Source organism: Hemiscyllium ocellatum, chromosome 31 (genome assembly GCF_020745735.1).
Source record: "Hemiscyllium ocellatum isolate sHemOce1 chromosome 31, sHemOce1.pat.X.cur, whole genome shotgun sequence".
Lineage (NCBI taxonomy): Eukaryota > Metazoa > Chordata > Chondrichthyes > Orectolobiformes > Hemiscylliidae > Hemiscyllium > Hemiscyllium ocellatum.
The window spans coordinates 15,906,382-15,933,126 of NC_083431.1; the positions used below are offsets into that span (position 1 = coordinate 15,906,382).

A 26,745-nucleotide genomic window follows, 5' to 3' on the forward strand; every position below is an offset into this window, starting at 1 on the left:
CTCAACACATTATAACCAGCACATTTGAGATTTTATCCTAATAATGACTTTTAAAACTTAAAGTGGATGCTGTAGGTTTGGGAAAATGCCTTCCAAAATTTCAGTGTAAATGTGAGTCCAAAGTTTGGGAAATACCTGCATTGTGCTGATTTGCAAAGTTCTACATATTTCTACTGCTTCAAAGTTCAATTAAAATTCAGTTTTTAATAAAAACAATATCTATTCAAAATTTTGCAAGTGGAAGAGACTACCGAATTCATTGTTAAATAACCATGCCCTTTTAAAACAGGGTTAATGTATCTAGTCCATTTCAATTACCAAATGTGCATGAGCAGAGCTGATCTGTTTCACGGATTATCTGAACTATTTCAGGACAAGTGTCACATTTCGCCAAGATGCCAGAATCATGTCTTTCCCCACCCACTTAAATCATTGCTGTAAAGCCTAGTCAGGTGTCAGGTATTTAGAATGCAACATATTTGTCAAGTACGTGTGCAAACTTGAAGCGAATGCAGTTGTTTACAATGGGTTAAATTGACCTTTTCAATGCCACCTTGAAGCAGTGTCAAACTCAACTCCATTCAGAGGCCTGAAAAAGTTACCTTCTAAAACACAAAGGTCCAAAAGTCAATGGTCTCTGGCAATCAACCTAGTAACCTTAATAATCACATGAATGCAGATATATTAAAATATTCCACATTTATTGAGCCAGTTTTAAAAGCAAGACCTCTACAGATTGTTTCTTAAAACTGCTTTGACTAACCTGGTGTATTTGTGCAAACATTTGTTGAACCACATTCTAGACAAGTGCGTTAAAAAAAATCTTCCTTCTTTGGTCTTTTTAACCTCTCCAAAAAAAAAGGAAGAAATGGGAAGCATTCTCATTAGTACCTTTCTAAAAGTTACAAGTGCTTGACCAGTTTTAAAGTGGCTGAACCCTCCCCAATTCTCCCTTCTTCCCTCACCCTCCCAAAACAAAACTGACTGAACTATACCAAATACCCTATCTTCCAACTGGAGATGGAACAATCTGGTAATATTAAATGCTAATAGCCAAAGTGTCTTAAAGGAACGGTCCATCTCCCGGCCACAATCAAACTGGAAATAAATCTTGTTTCCATGTAACCTTTTACAATCACTCACTCACTTTACCACCACTGATTTGTTGATTCTAAGTTTTAAAAAAAAATCAGATCTATTTGAATTGAACAGCTTCAGTGATCAGCAGTTGATGAGTGATCACCCAAGATAATTACTTTTTCTTTTCAAACCATAAAATTTTGTTAAATTTCGTAGAGTAAATTCTCTGCTTTAACATCATTTGACTCATTTTAATCACAATGAGAATAAACCACAACAGTATGATGAGAAGGTAATGCCTGATATAAGTTAAAGGTAAATTCTAGCAGGTCAGAAAGTTGTTCGCAAGACAGTGCTTAATGAATGGTGCAGGTAGGTCATGGTCCAGTGTCGGCAAGACTCATTCGAGGAGCAAGCAGATGTCTTGATAGCAAGGAGAGAATGAAGCTCTCATCTGCATCCATCTGGTTTGTCTACTCAATTCTAAATCAGGAGAATAACTCCTTTTGTCATACAACAGCCATGTAGTTTTCACACTTAAGAGGATTAAGGGGTGGGGTGGGAGTGGAGGGAGGCGAAGATAACGATAAAATGAAATTGTTTAATATAAGCAAATATGGGATCATGTTACCATTTACCAGGCAATTAGTACATTTCAAAACTAAGTCCTATTACATTTAAACTTCAGTTGGACCATAGGGGAATTGTAATACTTTCACAAAAAATGTGGTTACCAGTGTGTACATCATTTGTACAAACTCTCATTCAAGCAGGAGACAAACTAGAAAAAGATCTAAAATATTCCACATTGGAACCAATGGCAATTGTTTGATTTATCACAGTGGAGGAGAAATTAATTCCAATATACCTCAGGTTTACTTATTCCAAACCTTACACTGCTAATTGTACTTCAAATGAATTAATCCATGTTTCAAATACAGCATTTAAACATGTATCAAATGCACAAGAAATATTTTTATGTAATGATTAGAACAAATTGATGCATGCAGTGAGATTTCCTCAGGTTCACATTTACAGTCTTTTGCCTGCAACCCCAGTCTCATATACCCAAAATGAAAGCAAAGCCTTCAGCATCTCCAGTCTCTGTATAGGCTGGTCATGACCAGACACAGCCAAGCTCGACTCCTTCTCAACAGAGCCTCAGGAACCAAGCACCCATTCTGCCAGAGACTGAAACAGGCTCCCAGTAAATGGGTAACAGCTGAGACCTTGCACCTCAACACCCATCTCCAGCCTGTGCATGTTAAAACAATCAATATCACAACTGGTTGTGTGTGTTTTGCTTCCTTAATCTATTCCTGTCTTATACATATTAATGGCGATAAAATCTCTAAAAGGAAATTCCTAAATTTTATTGTGCGATTAAAAAAGAAACAATGTAGGCTATGTTGCAAGGAGCAAAAAAAAATACAGTATTGAAGAGATTCAGAAGCTTTTTTTGGAGAGTCTAAAAAGTTAAACTTTTTTTAAAATCCTCTTTCGAAGAAGAAAAAAAACACAGACTGTGGTTAAGTCAAGTCACTGGCTATCCTGGAACACCATTTCACTGCCATTGTAATCTGTGGCTTCAAGTTCCACACTGGACAAGAATTTTCGTGCTGCTTTTCTGCAGTTGTAATCCACAGTGGTTGTATAGACTGTCTTTGCATACTTTGGGTACACAATGATAGTGCTGCGGAACCTCCACGGTTGGTGTTGCGGCTCAAATCTCAGCTCCGTCTTGTAGTTCCGCCATGTGCAATTGGGAACGCAGATGACTGTCTGGCTGCAAGAATCAACACCCAGTGTGTGCTGGAGGAGTACATTGTTGACATAGTGTCGGTCCGAATCATATTTCACAGAAGAGGTGTACCTGGAACATGCAGACAAGGCACCTTTTATTCAAAACATTAACTTTTCTATACAAAACCAGCATGCCAAATCACAAGAGTCTTCTACTGGATGGTAGCCTAGAGGAAATAGCCAGGATGTTACTACCGAGGAATCAAACATGCTTGTTTCCATTTCTAACAAAGCTCTCCAAGGCACAATCTATTTAGGTGGAGTGGGGGGGGGGGGGGGGGGGGGGGGAAAGAGGTGGTGGTGTTTCAGTTTGATGACCCACGAATGGCAAATCTAAAGTTATCAGAAAATACATTTGTGACTACAGTAGTGCCTCGACTTAGGAACTTAATCCATTCCGGGACCCGGTTCACGTACCTAAAAGTTCGCGAACTGAATCAATATTTCCCATTGTTCGGATAGCACAAGAATGCTTGGACAGCTGTTCACAGCGCATGCACCAAAGACAAACTGAATGAGATCACGCGGGGCCCGAAAGCTTTTGCGTTCAACAAGTGCGTAGCAAAGCAGAACAATGAAATCACATGGTCTCACACAGGCTTTGTGTTTGTACCTTGAATTTCGTATGTACGTTGAAGCAAAATTTTACGTACAATCCTGTGCGTAAACTGATTTGTTTGTGAACAGGGTCGTTTGTATGTCGAGACGCTACAGAACTTGCAAGGCCAGTTCAGGAAGAGCAGCTAACAGTCCACCAAACATTTTAAAATGTCACACACAAATATCTTGCTTTAGAATTTGACCTTCTAGTTAAGATTTGTTCCAAGTCCTGGTGCTGAAAAGGAAGTATCTGTCCATCAGAGGACAATGGGAATCATTAAAGATATCCCAGCAAATAAACACCGTAGGTATTGGAATACCCAGTTTGAGACTTCAGGAGCAGCTAGTCTCAAAGAATGAGGGGGGAGGGATGCAGCAACCAATTTGTCAGCCCTACATAACCAACGTATAAAAGGAGTGAGGGGGTTAGAGGTCAAGCCGCTGGCTGGTTGACCAGCCTAGGGGCAAAAGGGCTAAAACACTTGATTGAAGTCATTTGTTAAAAATATCTAGTAAATGGGGAAACATAACAGGAGCACACTTATTCCTTTTAAAATGGAGCTAACCAGGTACCCAACTGAAATTTTACCCAGAAGACTTACATATAGCAATGTAACAGGAACAGCCTGCCACATTTTATTACAAGATAGCTAGCAATAAAGTTTGGGTGACAAGGGAACCCATTGCTGCCAGGAGTTTGTGGTGTAGTGCAAGCCCGGGTTCAAGTCCCACTCTCTCCAGAGATACGTAATAACTCTGAACAGGTTGATTAGAAAAATAGGTTAAAAACAACCAATCTGGTTTTGAGAGCGTACAGCCAGTCACACCGATTTAACAAAAATATCTAGAAAGTGTTCAGTTTGTAATGCTGGGTACAGTGCAGAAATGGGACATGTAGAATTTGCTCATGGTGCCAGCTCCATTTATCAGTCCATAATAATCCCAACATGGATTTTTATAAAGGTAAGAGGAAGCAAAATTTGTATTGCTCAATTACAATTTTTTTCCCCATTTTACCACTGGGGGGATAAAAAAGCCCAAAACATCTCGCAACTCCAACACCAAGCGTCATATTATTTACCTAATCTCCTTCGGTGGCAAAGGGTCCACTTCAACACCTTCTCCAAATGATGATGGCTGCAGCCTTGGCCCAAACCCTGTGATTAGGAAAGAGGAAGTAACTGGAGCGTCCTGCAACAAAAAACAAAATGGCAAAAGATGTAAGCTTTGAGAGTTTAGTGTGGACAATGCAGCCTTATGAACCTCAGCTCCAAAGGCAGTCTTCAACTGAGTATCGTGAAACTCATGGTATTTGAAAAGCAGCAAACTCCATTCAAGGAGGGGGATAAAATCTCAAATTTGCTGAACCTTAACTGTGATTTGGAATACAAGTGGTGTGGTAAATCAGTAAGACAGCTGTCTTTGTTTTTAAATCAAGCACCTCCTTTCAGAGACCAACAGCTGTGTTTACAACTAGTTGACATCAAAACCAATTAGTTGTTTGAGTTCCAAGAATAGAAATGTACTTGAAACTTGTGAATTTGTCTCCATCAAGAGGAAGAGTGTGGCCAACCATGATGACAGTCTTCTGAATTGACACACATTAGTAACGGATAGTAAAGAGGTGTAAGGTGCAGTCAATGCATCTCAGCTCTAGTCCTGCAGCTGAACTAGCTGTCAGCTGTATTTTAAAATGCCTGAAAAAAAAATCCATTCTCCTGCTCCAATGTCCACATGGAACAGAATCCCAGTAATAGATAAATCAATACAAATCCCAAGACAGAAAGTGAGATGGCATTAGCCAGAGATAGTCAAATGCTGCTGTGATCACATACCTGCCACCAGTGACAAATTAGTGAATGAATGTCAATGTTGCAAAACTGGTATCCAAACACTCAATAAGTGAGATAGTAGTGGTAGAGAGAGAGAGAAAAACAAAAGTTAACATTTTGGGTTGATAGCTTCTATCAGACAAGTGACAAGCAGTTGGTCAGGTTTTATTAATAGTTTTAATATAGACAGTGAAGTTTGAATCAATTATTATGGGTCGCAGATCAATTTTATAGAATTGAGTGTTCACCCAACCCCCCCCACCAAAAGAGTAAACCTTGTTCATGAGCTGCTTTCATTCACCATCAAATTACTGGATATGAAACAAAACTTAAATGGGAGTTAACATCTTACTATGCGCTCAAGAGGGAAAGAGGACGCAAGCACCAGATAAACAGTACAAGCACTACCACTGGAATCAAAGGATGACTTAGGGCTCATCACCTTTTGAAAATCCTGTTTACATGTGATATTCTGCAATTTCCAAAAGTGCATTCTGATGTACAGGCAGATTTTTTTTATCAACTGTTTCCTGTGATTTATTGTTATCGAGACTGCATCTACTTCAAGCGTAGAGTGAGTTTGTAGGGCTACATGTGTACCCAGCTGAGATCTGTTCTATTAGATGTCCCAAAACACTAAAGCTAATTAAGCAAGTGTGGTCACTACTGTAATGTGGAAACAATTACAGTATTGGGCACAACAAACAAACAGTCATGTGATAATAACTGGACAGTATCCTTTTGAGATGTTGATTAGGAAATGGACTTCAGTCAAAATGCTTCCAAGAACTCCTTTGCTGGTCTTTGAACTGGTGTCATGGGATCCTTTACCACCAGAGGGCAGGCAGAGCCTTGACTTTAACATCTTATCCAAAAGACAGCACCCACAACAGTGCAACACTCCTTCAGTACTGTACTGGATTACAAGTAACTGGAGTGGGGCCTGAACCCACAACCTCCTGACTCAGAGGGGGAATGGGTATGCTACCAACTGAGCAACAACTGACAATGGTCTAAATTCACAAGCCAGGGAGGAAACACTTACAGCTTTCTCCAGCCCAAACTTCTGAGGGAGGCTTGGGAAAGGTGAAAACACATGAAAACCCTCATCAAGCAGTTTTTGCAGAGAGTGCATGCTTTTTCTGGAGTATGGATGGTTTTGCTTTCGTGCTCCTTCACAGGAGTCCCACAATATTTATATATGGAGGTTTTCATTCCCCATTTCTACTGAGCAATCACACCTCCACCCTTCTCCTTTTGTCCCAAGTATTCAACCCACATTTCCCGAGGTTGGCTGTCACTGAACTTTTGCCCGAAACATCGATTCTCCTGCTCCTCGGATGCTGCCTGAACTGCTGCTTTAGCACCACTAATCCAGAATCTGGTTTGCAGCGTCTGCAGTCATTGTTTTTACCCTGTCACTGAACTAGGTAATTAAATGTGTGTCAAGTCCCAACAGGCAAATTGGGCAGATCTGTCAAAAGCGGGAGTTCTGAAATGCCAGCATTTTCTTGTTTCACTGCCCATGTCTGCCATTCCCTTGTTTTATAAAGAGATCAAGCAATTAGTGCCAAAAACTCTAACCATTCTAAATTTTCACAGGCTGTAAAAACATTAATCTTTTATATCCACACACAACAATAGTCGATTGCACAAGGCAGGTTGCCTTTTAAGGACTGTCAGGCTGTGACGATAATTGCCAGTCCATGTAATTTTCCACCCATCCCCTCTGTATTCACTCACTGACAATACACTATTAACTTAATTCAAAAGCAGTTTCTCAAGACAAAAAACAGCTATCCTTGAATTTCCCCTTAATTACTAAGCTCCAGTATTCAACTATGTGCAGAGCTATCAAGCCACCTCCATAGGGGCCTGTGTAAGCCACTTTGCTGCTGGTTGTTTCTAAATATTGACAATTAAATAAGTGGTGCTTTCTCCCCCCCCCCCCCCCCCCCCAAAACAAGAAATAGGGGGTTACATCGCACCATGCTTTGGGCCGACAAATAGGAAACTCAACAAAAGTTTGTTAGAAGACAGAGGGTGGTGGTGGAGGGTTGTTTTTCAGACTGGAGGTCTGTGACCAGCAAGTGCCACAAGGATCAGTGCTGGGCCCTCTACTTTTTGTCATTTACATAAATGATTTGGATGTGAGCATAAGAGGAACAGTTAGTAATTTGCAGATGACACCAAAATTGGAGGTGTAGTGGACAGCGAAGAGGGTTACCTCAGATTACACAGGATCTGGACCAGATGGGCCAATGTGCTGAGAAGTAGTAGATGGAGTTTAATTCAGATAAATGCGAGGTGCTGCATTTTGGGAAAGCAAATCTTAGCAGGACTTATACACTTAATGGAAAGGTCCTAGGGAGTGTTGCTCAACAAAGAGACCATGGAGTGCAGGTTCATAGCTCCTTGAAAGTGGAGTCGCAGATAGATAGGATAGTGAAGGCGGCATTTGGTATGCTCTCCTTTATTGGTCAGAGTATTGAGTACAGGAGTTGGGAGGTCATGTTGCGGATGTACAGGACATTGGTTAGACCATTGTTGGAATATTGCGTACAATTCTGGTCTCCTTCCTATGGGAACGATGTTGTGAAACTTGAAAGGGTTCAGAAAAGATTTACAAGGATGTTGCCAGGGTTGGAGGATATGAGCTACAGGGAGAGGCTGAACAGGCTGGGGCTGTTTTCCCTGGAGCGTCGGAGGCTAAGGGGTGACCTTATAGACGTTTACAAAATTATGAGGGGGCATGGATAGGATAAATAGGCAAAGTCTTTTCCCTGGGGTCGGGAAGTCCAGAACTAGATGGCATAGGTTTAGGGTGAGAGGGGAAAGATATAAAAGAGACCTAAGGGGCAATTTTTTCACGCAGAGGGTGGTACGTGCATGGAATGAGCTGCCAGAGAATGTGGTGGAGGCTGGTCCAATTGCAACATTTAAGAGGCATTTGGATAGGTATATGAATAGGAAGGGTTTGGAGGGATATGGGCTGGGTGCAGGTAGGTGGGACGAGATTGGGTTGGAATGTCTGATCGGCATGGACGGGTTGGACCGAAAGGTCTGTTTTCATGCTGTACATCTCTATGACTCTAGCTAATAATCTGAAGTGCAGAAAATGTCAGAGTTACCAGAATACACACATGCTGTCCATAACCAGTTTGAGGCTTAGTAATGCTTCCAATAGCCTATTATACATTCTCCAGGTGTTGACTAGAAAGGCAGCTAGCTGGGCAAAGGGTGTCCACTTAAATTTATAAATCTTCTGTACCCTTACAGGGATGGAAAGAGAGGAAAAAAAACTAAACTTTTAAAAAGCCTTGATTACACGCATTTAGAACAAAGAGAGAAAACAAGTAACTGGAACTGAAGGTGTGTGCCAGGACCGCATGCAGTTTCAGTACATACTCACTGTCAGGGTGGGAAGAAATAATTTCAAAAAAACGGCTGTCACATTTCAATGCATGGAGTATGTGAAAACTTATAAATTGGCATTTTTGTCTCCCTACACAGAAGGGAAGATTAGAGATATTTAGGTTCTACATTTACAAAATGGAAGAGTGTGTGTTCATAGAATGGGAAAGATAAATTCAGAGAACAACTTCAGTAAACCTTGATGGTAGAACGATGGGTTGGAAGTTGGAGAAATTATTCCAATGAGCAAAATGCAGTCCCAAATCGTTGTACTCATTTAATGCAATGAATGGGGGTGGGAAGATAGCACAGAGGTTATGGTTGGCTTTCCTATATGAAATAATTGAAGATATCAGGAAATTAGGCAACATCACTCCTTTAACCACAATCTTGCATAAAAATTTCCACTTGCAATTAGTGATCCATCAATTTAAGGCCATCTGAGGCACCCAATGTTTGAACTTTCCCAAGATTACTGTAGCACTTAACTCTAAAATGGTTTTTAAAAAATTGGTCTCTAGCTTAAAATCTTGCCTTTTTCTTAACAGGATGCTTCACATAGCCAGCCACACTACAAACTGCCCGAGTAACTATATGTTGAAACACTATGGCCAACTGCAGCATTAGGCAAGCAGTTCTGGGACAGCTTCAGTTCTGGTTATTTGTTTACAGTCTATTCAAACAGCCAGTGATGATTTTTTAAATTCTATTTTTCCACATATTTCAACTCTGCATCTCCTTCCCAGGGGGAGAAAGAGCTAGACCTGGTCTTTGCAAAAGCTTTTCCAGACTTAACGATAATCAGGATAATGCTCCTGATCGTATGACTTCATGACACAATCTGTGTTCATCTTTGTCTCAATTATATTTTTCTATAAATATCCCAATAAACTGCTCACTCCCTTCAAGGAGAACATTCATTGGAAAGTGGAATGGTTCAGGAGATTTGAAGAAAACAGAGCATGAAGAAAGTCAACTGACCTCACACATTATAAAACATGTCCTCATCTACAGTGCCCTACGAGTACAAAACATTTGAGACTACTTCACAGAAGTCAATTTTTGAAATACTTATGTAGGCAGTCAGTACCAACAGCATCCCAAAGAGGGATGCATGGGTAGCTAATCTGGTTTTGGTAGTATTGGATCAGGGAGTACTTTCAACCACGTGTTGAACAACGCACCCCCAAGCAGACAACGCCTTCGAAAAGTCCAAAAGTTTAAGCCAAATTATGGATTCCACATTACAGTAGCTATATGTTTACTGAGTAACAACTTTTGGAGATCCAATTGAAAGCTATTAAGAAGGTATTTAATATGCCCAACCGAAAATAAACTATGGAAACAGATTTCCATGAATGCATATTTTAACCTCTATCACTGCACCTCCCACTCCATGGTGGTATTACAGCTCTCCATTATACTGTGGGTCTGACAGCAAAATTACATCTGACAAACATTCAACTAAGAAGGAGACATGTTTTTTGGGTGGTGGTTGGAAACACTCAAAGAACACTGAAAATAGTGTTTTTTTAAAAAAACATTTGCTATCAAAAGTAGTAAAAATACACCAGGAGGAACAATAATTTGTTTTAAAAAGCAAGCTACAGAAAGCTTGTTGCCAAGGCATTCCTGTTCAGAGTTCCTTTGTTGGGTAATTCCGTGAGCAGTTACCCAAGCACAGAACAACATTCCCTACACCATTTGAAAATAGGTTTTCCATTAATTTTAATTGCGAATGATTTCCAAAACTGAGGAAGATAATTCAGTGACCCAAAAATACATGAGCATATTTTTCTGTAAAAGTAAGTTTCCTGTCCTCTCAGCCTTACATCCTTTCTCCGGTCACTCTGAAACACTAGGTTATCCAGGTTTTACTCTGAACAAGCCAGCACTTCCAACATTTTAAAAAAGATAAACATTCACTCCAAGGTGACAAGTTTAAAAAACATGTACATGTAACCAGGCTCTTCAACCACCTCCTTTAGCTTCCTGAATGACGTCAGCTGCTACTCAATTTTTCTAAAATTACAAAACAAAAAAAGCACTTAATGCTGGTTATCATAGTTTTACTGCATCAACAAATCATTCACCAGAACCAACATCTGATTGACAAGGTTCTCAAACATGTGGAGCCCTGCTGCATGTGTATATGGGGTAAAAACAATGACTGCAGATGCTGGAAGCCAGATTCTGGATTAGTGGTGCCGGGAGAGCACAGCAGTTCATGCAGTATCCGAGGAACAGGAAAATCAACATTTCGGGCAAAAGCCCTTCATCAGGAATACTGGCAGAGAGCCTGAAGGGTGGAGAGATACGTGAGAGGAGGGAGGGGGTGGGGAGAAAGTAGCACAGAGTACCTGAGAGTTGCAGTGGGAGAGGCTTGCAAGGATGCCTGCCTTGAAAAAGTTTTCCTCCTCTCTCTACAAGAATCTCGGAGTTCCTCTCCCACTGCAACTCCCTGGTACTCTGTGCTACTTTCTCCCCATCCCCACCCTCCTCTAGCTTATCTCTCCACCCTTCAGGCTCTCTGCCTGTATTCCTGATGAAGGGCTTTTGCCTGAAACGTTGATTTTCCTGCTCCTCGGATGCTGCCTGAACTGCTGTGCTCTTCCAGCACCACTAATCCAGCGTGTGTATATGTGGCCTCCTGCACTGCAGTGGTACTACCCCAAAGGACTGATTGCCGTACTTGCCTTTTCACGGTTTGCCAATTCAAATCATCCACTTAAAACTACTAAATGGAGAAAAATAAAAAAAGGAATTAAAGAAGTAATGTCTTAAATTTACCAATCATTTCATCAAGGAACTGGTTAGTTAACCTGACCTGAAGACAAAATGGAGAGAAAAATCTGAGTTGGGTTCCATCAAATCTTTTAAAAGTGAAACCATAAATCAAGTTGGATTGAAGAATGTTTGCAGCATCTGCAGTCCCCACTTTTGCCTTGAATAATAGAGAGTTTAACAGAGGGAGAGGGAGAGGAAGTTTAGGGACCTCAAACTGGAATACAGATTGAACTCCCTGCCCGCAAGGGAGCTCGATGACATTTGCCTGGGGCAGTGACAAGAATAACATATGACCCCCAGTGCCCCCGATTTCAGGGGAGGGGGAGGAACAGAAGATTCCCACTGATTGCTATTTAATGATTTCACACCTCTAACTTGCTAGAAAACTACACGTGAAGTTGTTGGGTGAGGACTAATCAGGCTCAGCAGGGACACTGAAATCTCACCCCTCGTGTGTATCAGGATGTTAAGTGCTACTACTAGATAACAGCACTCATGAAAACTGTACATTGGAATTAGACAAGATCCCAGAGGGGATTAGCAGCAAACAATAACTGGTGGGGAGCAGAAAAGGAACAAATCTGCACAGTACTGAACTAGCGTACACGGTCACATGCAGGCTATTCCTTTAACTGTGAAATATATGATACGTGACACATTATCTTTGACACTTTGCTGTCTGGATTGGGGGATGGGACTAAGGCAAAGAAAATGCGTTTAAATTGTTTAGGTGAGGGAACAAAGCAATTGACAATCACTTGGTACATAAGCCCATGTTGAGAGTTGGCAGCTTTTCAACATTGTTGAAAGAGCCACATGGAAATGTTCTGCATGAATACCCGACTAAGAAAGAATCCACTGTGTTCCTCGCTTTTCTAACTCAAAGTTACAATGGTCAGTTTTAACAGCCACAATCTCAACTGGTTGAAATCAGCACCGACTTTTCTCAGGGCTCTCCATTCAACACATGGGCTGCAAAACCTTGGGCCCTTTGAGTCACCAAATTAGTGCACTTTGCTTTATGAAGTGATTGTTCAAGAAACTACAGGAGAAGGGCTTTTGCCTGAAACGTCGATTTTCCTCCTCCTCGGATGCTGCCTGACCTGTGCTCTTCCAGCACCATACTCTCGACTCTAATCTCCAGCACCTACAGTACTCACTTCCGCCCACATGAGAAATGGAGCAGAATGTGTACCTCAAGAAACACTTGAATTAGAGTCTGGAGATTAGAGTCGAGAGTATGGTGCTGGAAGAGCACAGGCCAGACAGCATCCGAGGAGGTGGTTTACATTTTCCAAATATGAATGTGAGCTTACAACAGGAGATTTAATCCTAAAGGACAGTTCACTTGAATTCAAACTAAACAATCTGCACATCTCTCCACCCTGGAGGCTCCCTGCCTCCATTCCTGATGAAAGGCTTATGCTCGAAACGTCGAATTCTCTATTCCTGAGATGCTGCCTGGCCTGCTGTGCTTTGACCAGCAACACATTTGCAGCTGTGATCTCCAGCATCTGCAGACCTCATTTTTTACTCCATTCCTGAAACATGGATTTTCCTGCTCCTCGGATGCTGCCTGACCTGCTGTGCTTTCCCAGCACCACTCTAAACTCAACCCACATGTTTTGTTAAGAATGAAGACCACAATGAAGCCAAAGTGATCAGGCCATACAAGCCCAACCCCCCAGTTTGAACTTTGGGTGCTCTCAGTTATGGCTTCAAATAGCCCCTTTATTTGCAGATGATAAAAGACTCGGTCTGATATTCTAATTGCTCAGTACTTTCCAGTCACCTCTGAAAAATCATGAGCCTATGGACGTTTGGTAAGACGATCAAGTTGCCAACAGACACCTTTAGTAGCCATGTACCCCTTTCCCTCAGAATTCCTCCAGCCCCAGTACAGTCCAATTCCCGTCAAGCGACAGTCCACTTAAACACAACATTGACCGCAATTCTCACTGCAGGAGCTGCTCAGAATGCAGTGTTTAGATCACACAAAGACTTCCTCAGTTAAGAATGAGGCAGATATGAATCAAAAGCGAGAAGAAATTAGTTCCAGATCAGCTAACTCACGACAGAACCAACACGCGCATATCCGATAACCATTCGTAAAACAAACTTGGCATGTAGCCCTTTTTAAAAACACACGTCCAACCTAAAGATCAACATGTAAATTCTCAGTAGCTGCAGCAAAATTAAAAGAATAGTACAGTATGTTATGCTGCCAATCCCATAGTGCTATTTTGATAAAGCAAACACACAACAAATGAATCTCATTTGTCAATGCAAATTTATCAGGAAATAGAAGCAAAATTTGAATATGCTCCGTGAATAAATTACATTTCACAAAAGCCTCCAAAACAAAATTTCCCATTTAAAGTACAATCCTAAAATATCATATATCAGAAAAAGCAAGTCAGAATCAAAGAACACACTAGCAGTCAGGTCAATGTTTACAGAGAAACCCATTCATAGTTGGAACTGCTAACTTAAAAAAAATCACAAGGCAACCCAACTTTGCTCTTGGTTTGACAAATGCAGAGGCTATCATCTTGCGTAGAATCCACACTTAATTTTCCATGGAACTTCTCCCATCCCTCCCACTTTTAAACTGCAGGGTCTTCAATCTTCCTCTGGTAATTCCCCAGCTGAGAAGGGGAAGTTATCAAAATACAACATCAGTACAATGTTTTTACACAGAGACAAGCAGAGTGTCTGCAATCAAGCAGCCACTACCCAGTTTTACAGTCAGTGCCAGAGCTGCAAACAAGTCTTAACATTCAATTCATGGGAGCAACTCCCCCCAATCACTAAAGTATCATCTAACAGTAAATGTAACTGCTACTCACACAGACTTAAAACTGTACCTGCATCTGCTCCATTTTGTCTAAACGTTGCACAGATATTTGGAGGACTGTCACCTAGCTCTAGGCAAATAATTCAAATGAAATTCCTTTTAAGCAACATTGCAACACCATCACCACCCATTGCGTTTGGTTCCTGCTGTGGTCCCTCCCTGTTGAGGCCGAACAGTCTGGGCCATTCGCATTCAGAATTTGTTTTTATTTACAAAAAGGAAATGCTGAGAGAAGGGCAAGTCCAGGCGTCGAGATCAGCCTCAAAAACTTTCAAGACGTCAGGTCCTTTCCAGTCCCAACTCAAACACTGCAATAATTGAGAGCACTATCAGAAGACACTGTTTCAAACTTATAACTCGTGTCCTGAATTACTGTCACATCTTGCTGCAGAAGGGGAATTAGATTTCCCCCTATCAAGGGTAGGGGAAATAAACTGGAGACTGTTTTAACCTTGATGCACGGCTTCCATAGCTCAGAATCCAGTGGACCATACCACCACCTCAGTCGGAAACGGAATCAGTAATGAAAAAATACATGCATTTAAAATTAGAAAACACTCAGCTTCCAGGTGAGGTTTTGATTTCAATTTGAGTGCTCAAAGGCTTGGGGTTCAACAACACCTTAACATGTTTGGTAGGTTTTGAAAGTGTGAAAATGTAAAGAAAAACCAAAGAACTGCAGATGCTCAAAATCTGAAAAACAAAAATTGCTGGAAAAACTCAGCATCTATGGAGGGAAAGCAGAGTTAACATTTCAGGTCCAATAACCCTTCCTTAGCGTTTTGAATGTTTGAAGTTGGCCAAACTTACAGGAGTGTTTTACAACCTTCAATTGTATAGTGACTTTTGATGCTAAAATACACCGTGCTTTAGAGAGGCAGAATGAATTGATATTTGGCATCTCCTGCTGACTGACAGGGTCTTCATTATCGCACCGTCCTTTGAAAGTTATGTAAAAGCCACCATCATCTGCCAAGCAATTGGAGTGGCATCTCTGCACCTTGGGACACAGAACAGGAGTACAGCCAATAATTTGTGACTGCTCCTCAAAAGCATTTCATTATTTGTGAAACAGGGAGGGAAGTTACAAATGGCAATTTCCAAAAATAAATAGCAAAATGATGATCAACCAGTTTTGCTCTTCTCCGAACATTTGTCCTGGGTGGATATGCAAGACCTCGGTTTAATGCCCATTCCAGAGAATAATGTCTCAGCCCTACAACAGGATATTAGCCAAAATCATGGGCTGAAGTCTTGAGCCAAGCTTGAATTTATGACTCAGATCATAATTTTATTAGTTTTGAAATGGTTATGGAAAAGGAAAAGTCTTCCATAAAAGTTAGAGTTTTTAATTGGAGGGAGACAAATTTTAATAAGACAAGAACTTTCAAAAGTTGATTGGAGTGTACGTCTGACAAGTGGGTGGCATTCAAGAGTGTGATGATGAGTTCAGAGACATTATGTTGCTGTTAGAGTGAAGGGTAAGGCTGGTAAGCTTAAAGAGCAATGGTTGAATAAAGATATGGAGGCTCTAGTCAAGAATAAAAGAATCTTATTTTAGATATAGACAGCTTGGTTCAATGAAATCTCTCCATTATAAAGAATGTAGGGACAAAGAGGAGAGAGCATTGGCAGATAAGGTTAAGGATAATCCAAAGATATTCTACAAACACTTCAAAAGCAAGATGGTAACTAGAGAAAGGGCAAGGCCTCTTAAAGATCGAGGTCGTCATCTTTGTTTTGAACCCCAGATGAGAGAGATACTAAGTGAATATTTCATGTCAGTTTTTACTACACAAAGAAAGAAACGGGAGTCTAGAGAATGCAGATAAATAAATGATGATGTTTTTAAAATCATAGTATAGAAGAGGTAGCTTGGGAGGTCTTAGAGAATATAAAGGTGAATAAATCTCAGGGACTAGATCTAAGGTATCCCAGAACATGGTGGGAAGAAAGGAAGGAAATTACGACATCTTGCAGAAATATTTGCATCATCCATAACTACGGGTGAGGTGCCTGATGACTGGAGGGTGGCTAATGTTGTACCTTTGCTCAAGGAAGGTTTAACGAGAAACTGGGGAACTATAGACCTGCAAGTCCGACTTCAGTTGTGAGAAAATTGTTGGAAGTGATTACAAAAGATAGAATTTATGGACATTTAGAGGGGCAATAATGGATTAGGGATAGCATGATAGCAAAGAAAATCGTGTCTCACAAACTTGGAGTTTTTTGAGAAAGTTACCAAAAAGATTGTTGATGACAGGGCAGCAGACGTTGTTTATTTGGATTTTAGTAAAGCCTTTGACAAGGTTCCATGTGGCAGTCTAATGAGTAAAGTTGGGTCACATGGGATTCAGGGGGAGTTTGCCAATTAGATATATATTTGGCTTAACAACACGTGTGTAATGGTGGAGAAATTGCTTTTTGGACAGGAGGCCTGTGACCAGTGTTCCACAGGGATCGGTTCTGGCTCCTCTTCTGTTTGTCATTTGTATAAATAATTTTGATGAAGATACAGAAGGCACGGTTAGTAAGGTTGCAGGGGACATCAAAATTGGTGACAGTAAATAATGAAGAAGGTTTTCTAAGATTGCAAGAGGATCTTGATCAAATGGATCAATGGGCTGAAAAATGGCAGATGGAGTTCAATCCGGATAAACGCAAGCTATTGCATTTTGGTCAAACAAACAAGGGTAGGGCTGCTCGTTGGATGCTGCCTGAACTGCTGTGCTCTTCCAGCACCACTGATCCAGAATCTGGTTTCCAGCATCTGCAGTCATTGTTTTTACCTTATACAATTAATGGTAGGCCTTGGGTAGTGTTAGAGGGACCTAGGCGTGCAGGTATATAATTCTTTGAAGTTTCCAATACATATAGACAGGGTGGTTAGAAAGATGCTTGGCACACTTCATTGTTCAGTCAAAATTGGGAAGTCATGTTGAGATTGTACAGGACACTGATGAGGCCACTCCTGGAATAATGTGTCCAGTTCTGGTCACCCAGTTATCACAAGGATATTGTTAAGCTGGAAGAGATTTACCAGCATGTCACTGGGTATGGAAGGTTTGAGTTATAAAGAAAAGGCTGGATAGACTGGGATTTCTTTCACTAGAGCACAGGAGGTCGAGAGGTGACCTGATAGAAGTTTATACAATAATGAGAGGAGGGGGCACATTTCTAAGGTGCGAGGAGAGAGATTTTAAAAAGACTAAAGAGGCAAATTATTTTACAGAGGGTGGTTCGCATATGGAATGAGCTTTCTGAGGAAGTGGTGGATGCAGGTACAATTAATGTTTAAAAGACATTTGGATAGACACATGAATAGGAAAGATTTGGAGGGATCTGGGCCAGGAGCAGACAGGGGCTTTAGTTTAGTTTGGGATTATGTTCAGCATGGACTGGCTAGAGCAAAGAGTCATACAGCATGGAAACACAGTCTATAAGCAAGCTTGCTTCTAAACTGACCCAGAAATATATTGGAAAGTCAAAGAAAGAAAAACAAAATTACCTTCCACAATCCTATTCATTTAAAAAGGAATGGGGTTTTTTTTGGGGGGGGGGCGCACTTGTGGTGTGGGCATCAAGAAACACTAGGCATTACTCACTAAATTAATAGGTCTAATTTGCAGGGCAAGTGGGCTCTATAAAACTGGAATATTAGAAATTATATACAAAGATTCCCTGTATTCCAAGTTGCTGGATTGTTCCCAACAGACTAGCAGAGTCTGGAATGATACCAAAGAGCCACCCCAGCAAGGTTATTTACACAAAGGCAACATATTTCACAATCAATTGAATGACAGCAAAATGGTCAGTTGAAACAGCAAGATTACCTCTTGGAATCAATAAATACTATACAAGCAACTTCCTTGTTAAGGCAACTCAACTTACTAAATCTGGTGTAGATCCAAAACTTCTACTTTTTTTTCATAAGTTTCTCCTGTCCTGGTGTATCAGTTACCGAAACTGGCAAGACTTAACCAACATTTAATACTCTTTTCTCTCTTTGGGAGTGAACTGTGGCCTCATTGAGTGAAGTGTGTTAACAGTCAGAAACTTGTGGGTTCACGTTCCCACTCTAGATTGCAAAACCAAAATGACATTCCACTGGAGCACTGACGGAGTGCTAGTCTGTCTGAGGTGCCGCCTTCTGTTTACTTTCCTAGATGGATGTGCAAGATCCCAGGCAGAGAGCCAGTATTAACCAAATGGACGAAATGACAATCTGCAATGATGGACTAAACCCTTCAATTCTGAGATTGTGGCAAGTGCTTTATTCACATGCAAGATTTGTTTCTCAATCATCCCTTTGATTTTTATCTGTTAGAGGTAATCTTTACCACTCAAATAAGATTCACAATTACTCAGACAAAACTGAACATTGGCAGGGCTGAGCAATTAGAGCTTAAATTCCACTGCCAGTGAACAGATCGAGACTGGCAGAATAATTTCACTTTTGATCAAAGCTGGAATCTCTCTCGCAAAGAAATGGCAAAACATCTCCACCCTCTTTAAATACCTGGGCGTTTGCATTCCACTATACAGGGAGTGTTCCTAAACCTTTATAAAGTCTTTGACGACAATTTTTAAAAGGCAAATGTGTTCAGCGAGTTTAAAAGCAATATTTTCAAGACTGTGTGGGAGGATTAAAAATAAAGCTACACAGAAGAGTTTCAACAGGCAGAAAGACTGTTCCTCAGAGTTGAACAATCGTGACTTTGTGTGAGTGTATGAACCAATGGATCTAGTTCAACAAAATTCAAAATAGCCCACAGAACGCTGGGAGAGAGACAGGTCTGTGAAACAAAGTAGAAATAAAGTGAAGTGGATTGAAGCAAAATCTGACTGTAGACAATATGGCTCGTACTACAGCAACTCCACAGGGTTTTGACAAAATTTCAAACAACATACTTACAATCAATTGAGTTTCAACGGTATTAAAATTAGGTAAGTGGGTCTTCACAAAGACAGTGGCAAAATTTCTCTTCCCCTTTATAGATTCAGTGCGAGAGAATGAGCAATACCACTCATCTTATCCATTCTGCCCCAATCTCTCTCAATATGCAACCCATTTAGATTACACATGAAGGAAATGTCAACAAGGGACAAGGATTGCCAGGATTTCATTAAAATGTGGGGTGGCAGTAGTGGTTGGGGAGATGGGGGAGTTCTGCCCTAAAAGGAAAAAGAACAAATTAAATTAAAAATAGAATGGGCTGCAACCCAATGTCCTGCTGCTGACTTGTGGCATCCAAGTGATACCCAACACTTGGATCACGATCACGAGGGACATCAGGTGCTGGACAGTCAGCCAGTCCCCTCCCAGTGCTTTGTGGATACAGTGAACAAACACCAAATCGATTTTTCTATCCGGGTCACGCCGCCAAGAGATCTGAAGCCAATTTAGATCAAATACAGGCGATCAAACAAAGTAAATATTCAAATTCCTATTTCCCAAAAACTAGGGAAAGGGGGCATTTGTAGATACTGGAAGGATATGACGAAAGCTGAGATCGAACCTCTTACTCATAGAAGTTACACTTTCAGAGCAATTCACTGGCTGTTATTTTATATTCTGGTTGCTGCCAGAGTCAATATTCAGATCCAAATAAACAATCCAGTACAGACTGCAGTCTTAGTTTTTTTTTGTTTGCAGTTGGACAGCCAGGTAACTCTTCCAATTGCTTAGCTCTGGAGAATAACAAAATATTGCAGACCCTAACTCAGGTTTCAGTCTGGTAGAGTACATTCGATTTTAAAACATATAATTTATTTTAGAGTCAGATGTACAGTATGGGAATGGACCCTTCAGTCCAACCTGTCCATGCCAATCAGATATCCCAATTCAATCTACTCCCACATGCCAGCACCCAGCCCATATCCCTCCAAACCCTTCCTATTCATATATCCATCCAAATGCCTCTTAAATGTTGCAATTGTACCAGCCTCCACCAGTTCCTCTGGCAGCCCTTTATATATGTGTAACACCCTCTGTGAAAAAGTTGCCCCTTAGATCTCTTTTATATCTTTCTCCTCTCACCCTCAACCTATGCCCTCTAGTTCGGGACTCCCCCAACCCAGGGAAAGGACTTTGTCTATTTATCCTATCCATGCCCCTCAACTTTGTAAACCTCTATAAAGGTCACCCTTCAGCCTCTGACACTCCAGGGAAAACAGCCCAGCCTGTTTAGCCTCTCCCTATAGCTCAAATCCTCCAATCCTGGCAACATCCTTGTGAATCTTTTCTGAACCCTTTCAAGTTTCACAACATCTTTCCCATAGGAAGGAGACCAGAACTGCATGCAATATTCCAACAGTGCCTAACCAATGTCCTGTACAGCCGCAACATGACCTCCCAACTCCTGTACTCAGTACTCTGACCAATAAAGGAAAGCATACCAAACGCCTTCTTCACTATCCTATTTATCTGCGACTCCACTTTCAAGGAGCTATGAACCTGCACTCCAAGGTCTCTTTGTTCGGCAACACTCCCTAGGACCTTACCATTGAGTGTATAAGTCCTGCTAAGATTTGCGTTCCCAAAATACAGCACCTCACATTTATCTGAATTAAACTCCATCTGCACTTCTCAGCCCATCGGCCCATCTGATCAAAGTCCTGTTGTAATCTGAGGTAACCTTCTTCACTGTTCACTACACCTCCAATTTTGGTATCATCTGCAAACTTACTGACAGTACCTCTTATGTTCGCATCCAAATCATTTCTATAAATGACAAAAAGTAGAGGATCCAGCACCGATCCTTGTGGCATTCCACTGGTCACATGCCTCCATTCTGAAAAACAACCCTCCACCACCATCTGTATCAAATGGCTTTGATTTTAGGTACATCACTCAGGAAGCATGCCCTTGATTCACTATGTTTTCCACAAAGGTACCAAAACACATACAAAAACTTCTGTCTGTTTTCAATGGGTATGAGGCTGGCTTCTGGTTCATCAGTCGAATACAAAATATTGTGCATCATTTTATCTTGGCTACATGAAGGGAGGCAGAAATAGCACAACCCAGGCTTGCAGCATAGCAAACTGTCCCAAGGTGCTTCACATGAACGTTATACATGAAGCTTGACAAAACAAGAGACATTAGTACAGTATGTTCAAGGAGGTAGATTTTAAAGTGTCTTAAAATACAAGGAGAGGGAGGGCTTTACATAAGACCGGAAGCCAGCACTGTCGTACAATCTAATGGCACTGCTGACAAAATAGGCAATTTGTCAAAGGTTTTAATCTTGTACTCAAGACATTTACAAGAATACTAATGCACAGGGCACCAACTGTACAAGAAGAGAGCTGTTTGGTTAGTAAGTGGACTCTGATCGATAGAGTTGTTGCCATGGGGAATGCGGTTAGATGATGACTGGCAGTTTTTATATTTATATTCAAATTTATATTTGTATTTAAACCAGACCGATTGATGCCTTGAAATTAATCAGAGATTAACTTGTCTATTTAAGTTGAAACATGGACAATGTGCATATGAATTCTGTTTGCAAAAATACCTTTCCAATGACATAAGAGCAACATCTACAGCATTGAGATACAGAATTTCAGCTTGGATGGATGAGATTAATTTCCTCTATGCTGCAATAACTCTATGATCATGACAGATTACATTAACCTAAAGTGAAAGATTTAATTTCCAGTTGGTAATAAGCAAGGACAGTGGTCAGGCTATAACAATTTGATCAAATCTTTCAGCTGAGGCAAAAAAGGAGGAAAAAAACTAGGTCCCTTGCTTACTATCACTATCCAGTAATTCTAGTTGAGGTATGGATTGGGTTTAGCTACGACAGCCTTAAATCAATTGACCACCAAGGCTCACTGTCCCAGCCCAATGAAAAGGCCCACTCGAACCAGGTACTTGGGAAGCTGCTGACAACAGTGCATCATAACACAGCAACAACTGACTCTTGGTTGGGAAGATGGCAATATCAGGTGGTGGTGGTGGTGGGATGGAAGAAGTCAGATTGTTGACTTATCATTGAGTTCAAAGACTTAAAATACACAACTCAAGACATTAGCATTTACCTAATTAGTGTCCCAATAACAAATTCAGATCCAGAGAGTTTCCTATTGGCACCTATATTAGTAAGCATGTATGCTAAATGGAGCCTTTGAAGAAAACAGCTTGTGTCCACCAATTGACTGAAACAGAAGAGATCTTAAAATATCTTCTATTTTTGAATGGGGGAAGCATAAAGTAAGAGGGAAAAAAGAAAGTCTTTTAACCAAGCAACCTCTATTCTGCACAAAACATTCCCATAAGATCAGCCAAGAGCCCCTCCTAGGGGTATGGTGAGGGGCTACTGCTCATACTCCATGGTAGAGATGGATATTTTCCAAAACTCAGGTTCCTGTTACCAGATCTCTGGATAAAAATAATTTCCTTTTTTTAAAATGGATGAAATTATGTAAGATGTCACAACCTGAAAATTGCAAATTTCCAAGTCAGTGCATCAACATTACCACATACACAGCAAAAGTGTTCTATTCTACTGCAGAGAATCACCCTTCACAAAGGGGATGTAAATTCCTCCATTGTCCACAGCAGCTAGAAACCAGATAACATTTAAAAGGATTAAGGATGATTGTTTTGAAACATACAAGATTTGAGGGGGCTTGACAGGGTAAATGTCGGAAAGATGTTTCCAATGGTGGTGGCAAATCTTGAACGGGGGGGGATGTAGTTACAAAATAAAGGGACACTCATTTAAAACTGAGATGTAAAGGAATTTCATCTCTAAGGGTAACAGTTATTTGGAATTTTCTAACCAGAAGGTTGTGGAGACAAGAGCAATGGTACTGTTTAAAGAGGTGGTGGATAGTTTATTTGAAATATTGAAGAGTTTGGGCTGTGGAGAGACAGATTGGGGCCGAGGGCAGATCAGCCATGATCTTGTTGAATAGCAGGGCAGGCTCGAGTTCTGAACGTCCCACTCCTCACCTGACTTCTTAGATTCTCAGGAAGAGTGACTACACTGGACGTAAAGATGCACTCGCAAGTTCTTTTTTTATTTGTGGGACTTGAGCATCGTTGGCTGGACCAGCGTTGACAGCCCATCCCTAGTTGCCCTTGAGAAGGTAGTGATGAGTTGCCTTTTTGAATTGCTGCATTCCACTTGCTGGAAGGTGACCCACAATGCCGGTAGGGAGGCAATTCCAGGATTTTGACCCACAACTGAAGGAAGTATATTTTCAAGTCAGGTGGTTGGAGGGGAACCTGCAGGTGGTGGTGTTCCTATGTATCTGCTGCCCTTGTCCTTCTAGGTGGAAGTGGTCATGGATTTGGAAGGTGCTGTCTGAGGATCTTTGGTGAATTTCTGCACCTGACAATGGATTCAGACTGGTCAAACATTTTCAGGTCTTTAGAAAAAAGTCAGAGGGAGTGTTTTCGACCAACTCAATCTGAGCTGGACAACAGGACAAGAGACAAATGGAGACTGCACTTTGTTATTCACTGCTCCACTCCGAACCTCCCCAACTGGCCGGAACTGTTACAAACAGACTGAAAGATGAACAAGCAACACTGGGTGCTTAGCCTCCAGCAGGACACCAAGGCATTAGGACGCAGTAAAAAATAAAATCAAAAAAAAGCCCTCAATACATTGAGACTCTTGCCTTAAAAAACCCAAAACAGCTTTGCCCATAGCAGCCATTGTCTGGGGAAAATTGGCATTTTGAAAGCAGAATGGTAAGTAGCATCATAATGTAGATCGGCAGAACCTGAGTTGTTCTCATGTTGGCTCTTAGCATGATTTGGTAAGTGGGGGGGGGGTGGAGTTAGAGGTAGCTGGTTTGTGAAGATTAGAGTGGTGCTGGTGAAGGGCTGATGAAGGACTCCTGCCTGAAAGAGATTTTCTTGCTTGTCGGATGCTGCCTGATCTGTACTTTTCCAGCACCACTTTAATCTTCACAAACCAGCTACCAAGGAAACTGGGAAATTAACTCCATGTCTTCCCCCACTAATCTGGACTCTGACCTCCAGCACCTGCAGTCCTCACTTTCGCCTCGCTGGATTGTGAGGTAGTGATGACACAAGTGTGTGGGTTCAAATCCCACATCGCTGAGGTCACCACAAAAAGGAGTCTCCTTCTCAACCTCTCCCTTTGCCCAAGGCATGTGCCCTTCTGATCAAACCACCATCAGTTGTCCCTTTCTCCCAGAGACCAGCTCTCTGGTCTGGTAAGGAGTATGGCAAATTTATCTTGACATGCTGGCTCTTATTATGGATCAGAATAATGGGAGATCTTTCAAATCAACAGTTTCAGCTGCTGCTCTCAGTCTCAGAACCCAGAAAGCCGGAGTCAACTGGTTTGAAACAAACAGGTCGGTGATGGAGGGCTTTTGCCTGAAACATCGATTCTCCTGCTCCCCGGATGCTGCCTGACCTGCTGTGCTTTTCCAGCACCATACCCTAACTCTGATCTCCAGCACACGGTTTCAGTGAGGGCGGCTGTTTCACAACCGCTGAAGGGAGAGGCCAGGAGGAGGTGAAAGCAAATCGCAGATTCATGACTGACAGAAGCACGAACAACACGGTGCATCTCCCCAGTGACCAACTGAGTCACTCACATTCACGGTGTGGCTCAAAACGTGCCGTTTACCATCAACCGCCTAGATTTCTAATTCAGCCATGGTTTGACGTGATGATTAACATTCGAGACAAATGCATTGATAAATTGGCAAGTGACACGTGTGCTGTTGGCGAAATATAACGCACGCACCCACCGCACCCAGGAGCAGTAACCCACAGCAGCGCCTGTCATTATCCACCAGCCCATCTTACAGGCAAACCCCTACCCCCACCCCACCCCATCTCACACACACACAGTCTCTTTTGACATTGAAACTATGTTGTGACCACCTTTCCAAAAGCCTACAGCCGGCTCGCCCAGAGGATTTTTTTTTACGCGTAGCAGTCCTTCCAGCTTCCTACTGCATAATGCAACAAGTTTATAAACTCCACGCTAGGAAAAGTAATCATGGACCCCTCCGAGATACACCGCCACCACCAACCACCAACTCGGCAAGGCTCGTTCCACGGTACTTCTCTCAAAACATACTCTTCATTTAAACTGAGTCACAAGGGGCACCAACTATCCCCCGTCCACACAAAACACAACCAAATTGAGGAAAAGCATTTAAAAAAGAAAGTTACAGCACCTCCTAAAATCTGATCAAACAGCTCTCACTAAATATTTAAGTCTCCACTTATTTTTGAAAAATGTTAAATCTACGATACATCCTTGTTCACGATTTCAAGATTATTTTCTTTAAAATATTGACATTTATCTATAAAGAGACCGGTTCAGCAACCTTTGCTGCTCAATTCCACTCAGTTGTGTTAACGTTAATAATGAAGCCATCGATCAGCATTTGGGGAAAAATCCTTGCAAAAGAATTTTCAACCTGCAGTACCGTCCCCTCAGTTAACACGGTGAGAGAGTAGCTTCTGGAATCTGTACCGAAATCAGCCCCATCTCCCTGCACACCCCGGTGTTCACGGCTTATACCCACCGTTTGTAGAGACGGTCCTCTCCTGAGCGGGAAGCCGACGTCTTCCTGCTCCAGCAGCCGGTTCTCTGCAGCTCCCGGGGACGGCAGCCAGACGCTGGGCGTGGGACTGGGGCTGGGGGGAAGCCCGGAGTCGGGACTATCCAGGACCCGCTCGCCCAGGCGCTTGGGCTCCACGAGGGGACCAGATACCTCCTGCAGGCTCAGGCTACCCACCATCGCTGCTTTCCGATAACCTCACACCGAAACACCTCTCGTGTACGCTTGTGTGTATAAATATAAATGTTTTAAATTAAAAACCTGCAAAATTAATACTGTGATCCAGTGGCCTGCAATTCTTTATATAATAATAAAGTTTTACAAAGTAGCCTAGAATTCAACTATTAATTGCTAAGTTACTCTGCCCCGTCAGCTGTGTGTGTATCTGTCTCCCACACACAGACCTGAATGCTGGTATGTAAATGCTAAAGCCTCACCAAAGTCAAAACTCCGGCCCGCTCAAAGATTTCATTGTTTCTACAAAGCCTGCTGATTAGAGAGAGAGAGGTTAAAGGGAACGCCTCCAAGTCGGCACATTGGCTGGAGCTGGGGATCATGAGTGAGGCGGGGCGAGGGGAGGAGGCAGAGGGAAATGAATTTAGGACAACCCAGAACAGACTTTGCAAAATCATCTGAATGGGCCGTTGTGTGCTGCTGGCCGGCCCGCCCCTTCCACCTTCGCACAGTTCAACAGCCGCCTGCTCGCTCGCTGTAACATGACTTTATTTTAAAAGGCCAGTGTGGTGTCAGGACGGAATATTTATAAACCCAGGTCGGGGATGTCTGTGTGTGGTGGTG

At 41.8% G+C, this 26,745-nt stretch overlaps 1 protein-coding gene across 1 annotated transcript; it reads right to left on the reverse strand.

Annotated features, from left to right (window-relative positions):
• Positions 1–682: 682 nt before the first annotated feature.
• Positions 683–26,587, reverse strand: rflnb (refilin B). The gene is made up of 4 exons (XM_060848265.1): positions 26,385–26,587; positions 25,912–26,171; positions 4,565–4,674; positions 683–2,953 (listed from the first exon to the last, which is right to left on the reverse strand). The coding sequence occupies exons 2-4, from the start codon at positions 26,125–26,127 to the stop codon at positions 2,620–2,622; spliced, it is 660 nt and encodes a 219-aa protein (XP_060704248.1). The 5' UTR covers positions 26,128–26,171; positions 26,385–26,587; the 3' UTR covers positions 683–2,619.
• Positions 26,588–26,745: the final 158 nt, after the last annotated feature.

Bases quoted from the DNA above. Each gene is read 5' to 3' on its own strand.
- rflnb (XM_060848265.1), bottom strand. From the start codon at position 26,127: ATGGTGGGTAGCCTGAGCCTGCAGGAGGTATCTGGTCCCCTCGTGGAG. The intron at 4,675-25,911 runs GTGGGTATAAGC...TTTTTGTTGCAG, and splicing joins GAGGACCGTCTCTACAAACG to GACGCTCCAGTTACTTCCTC. The intron at 2,954-4,564 runs GTAAATAATATG...TGCATGTTCCAG, and splicing joins TTGCCACCGAAGGAGATTAG to GTACACCTCTTCTGTGAAAT.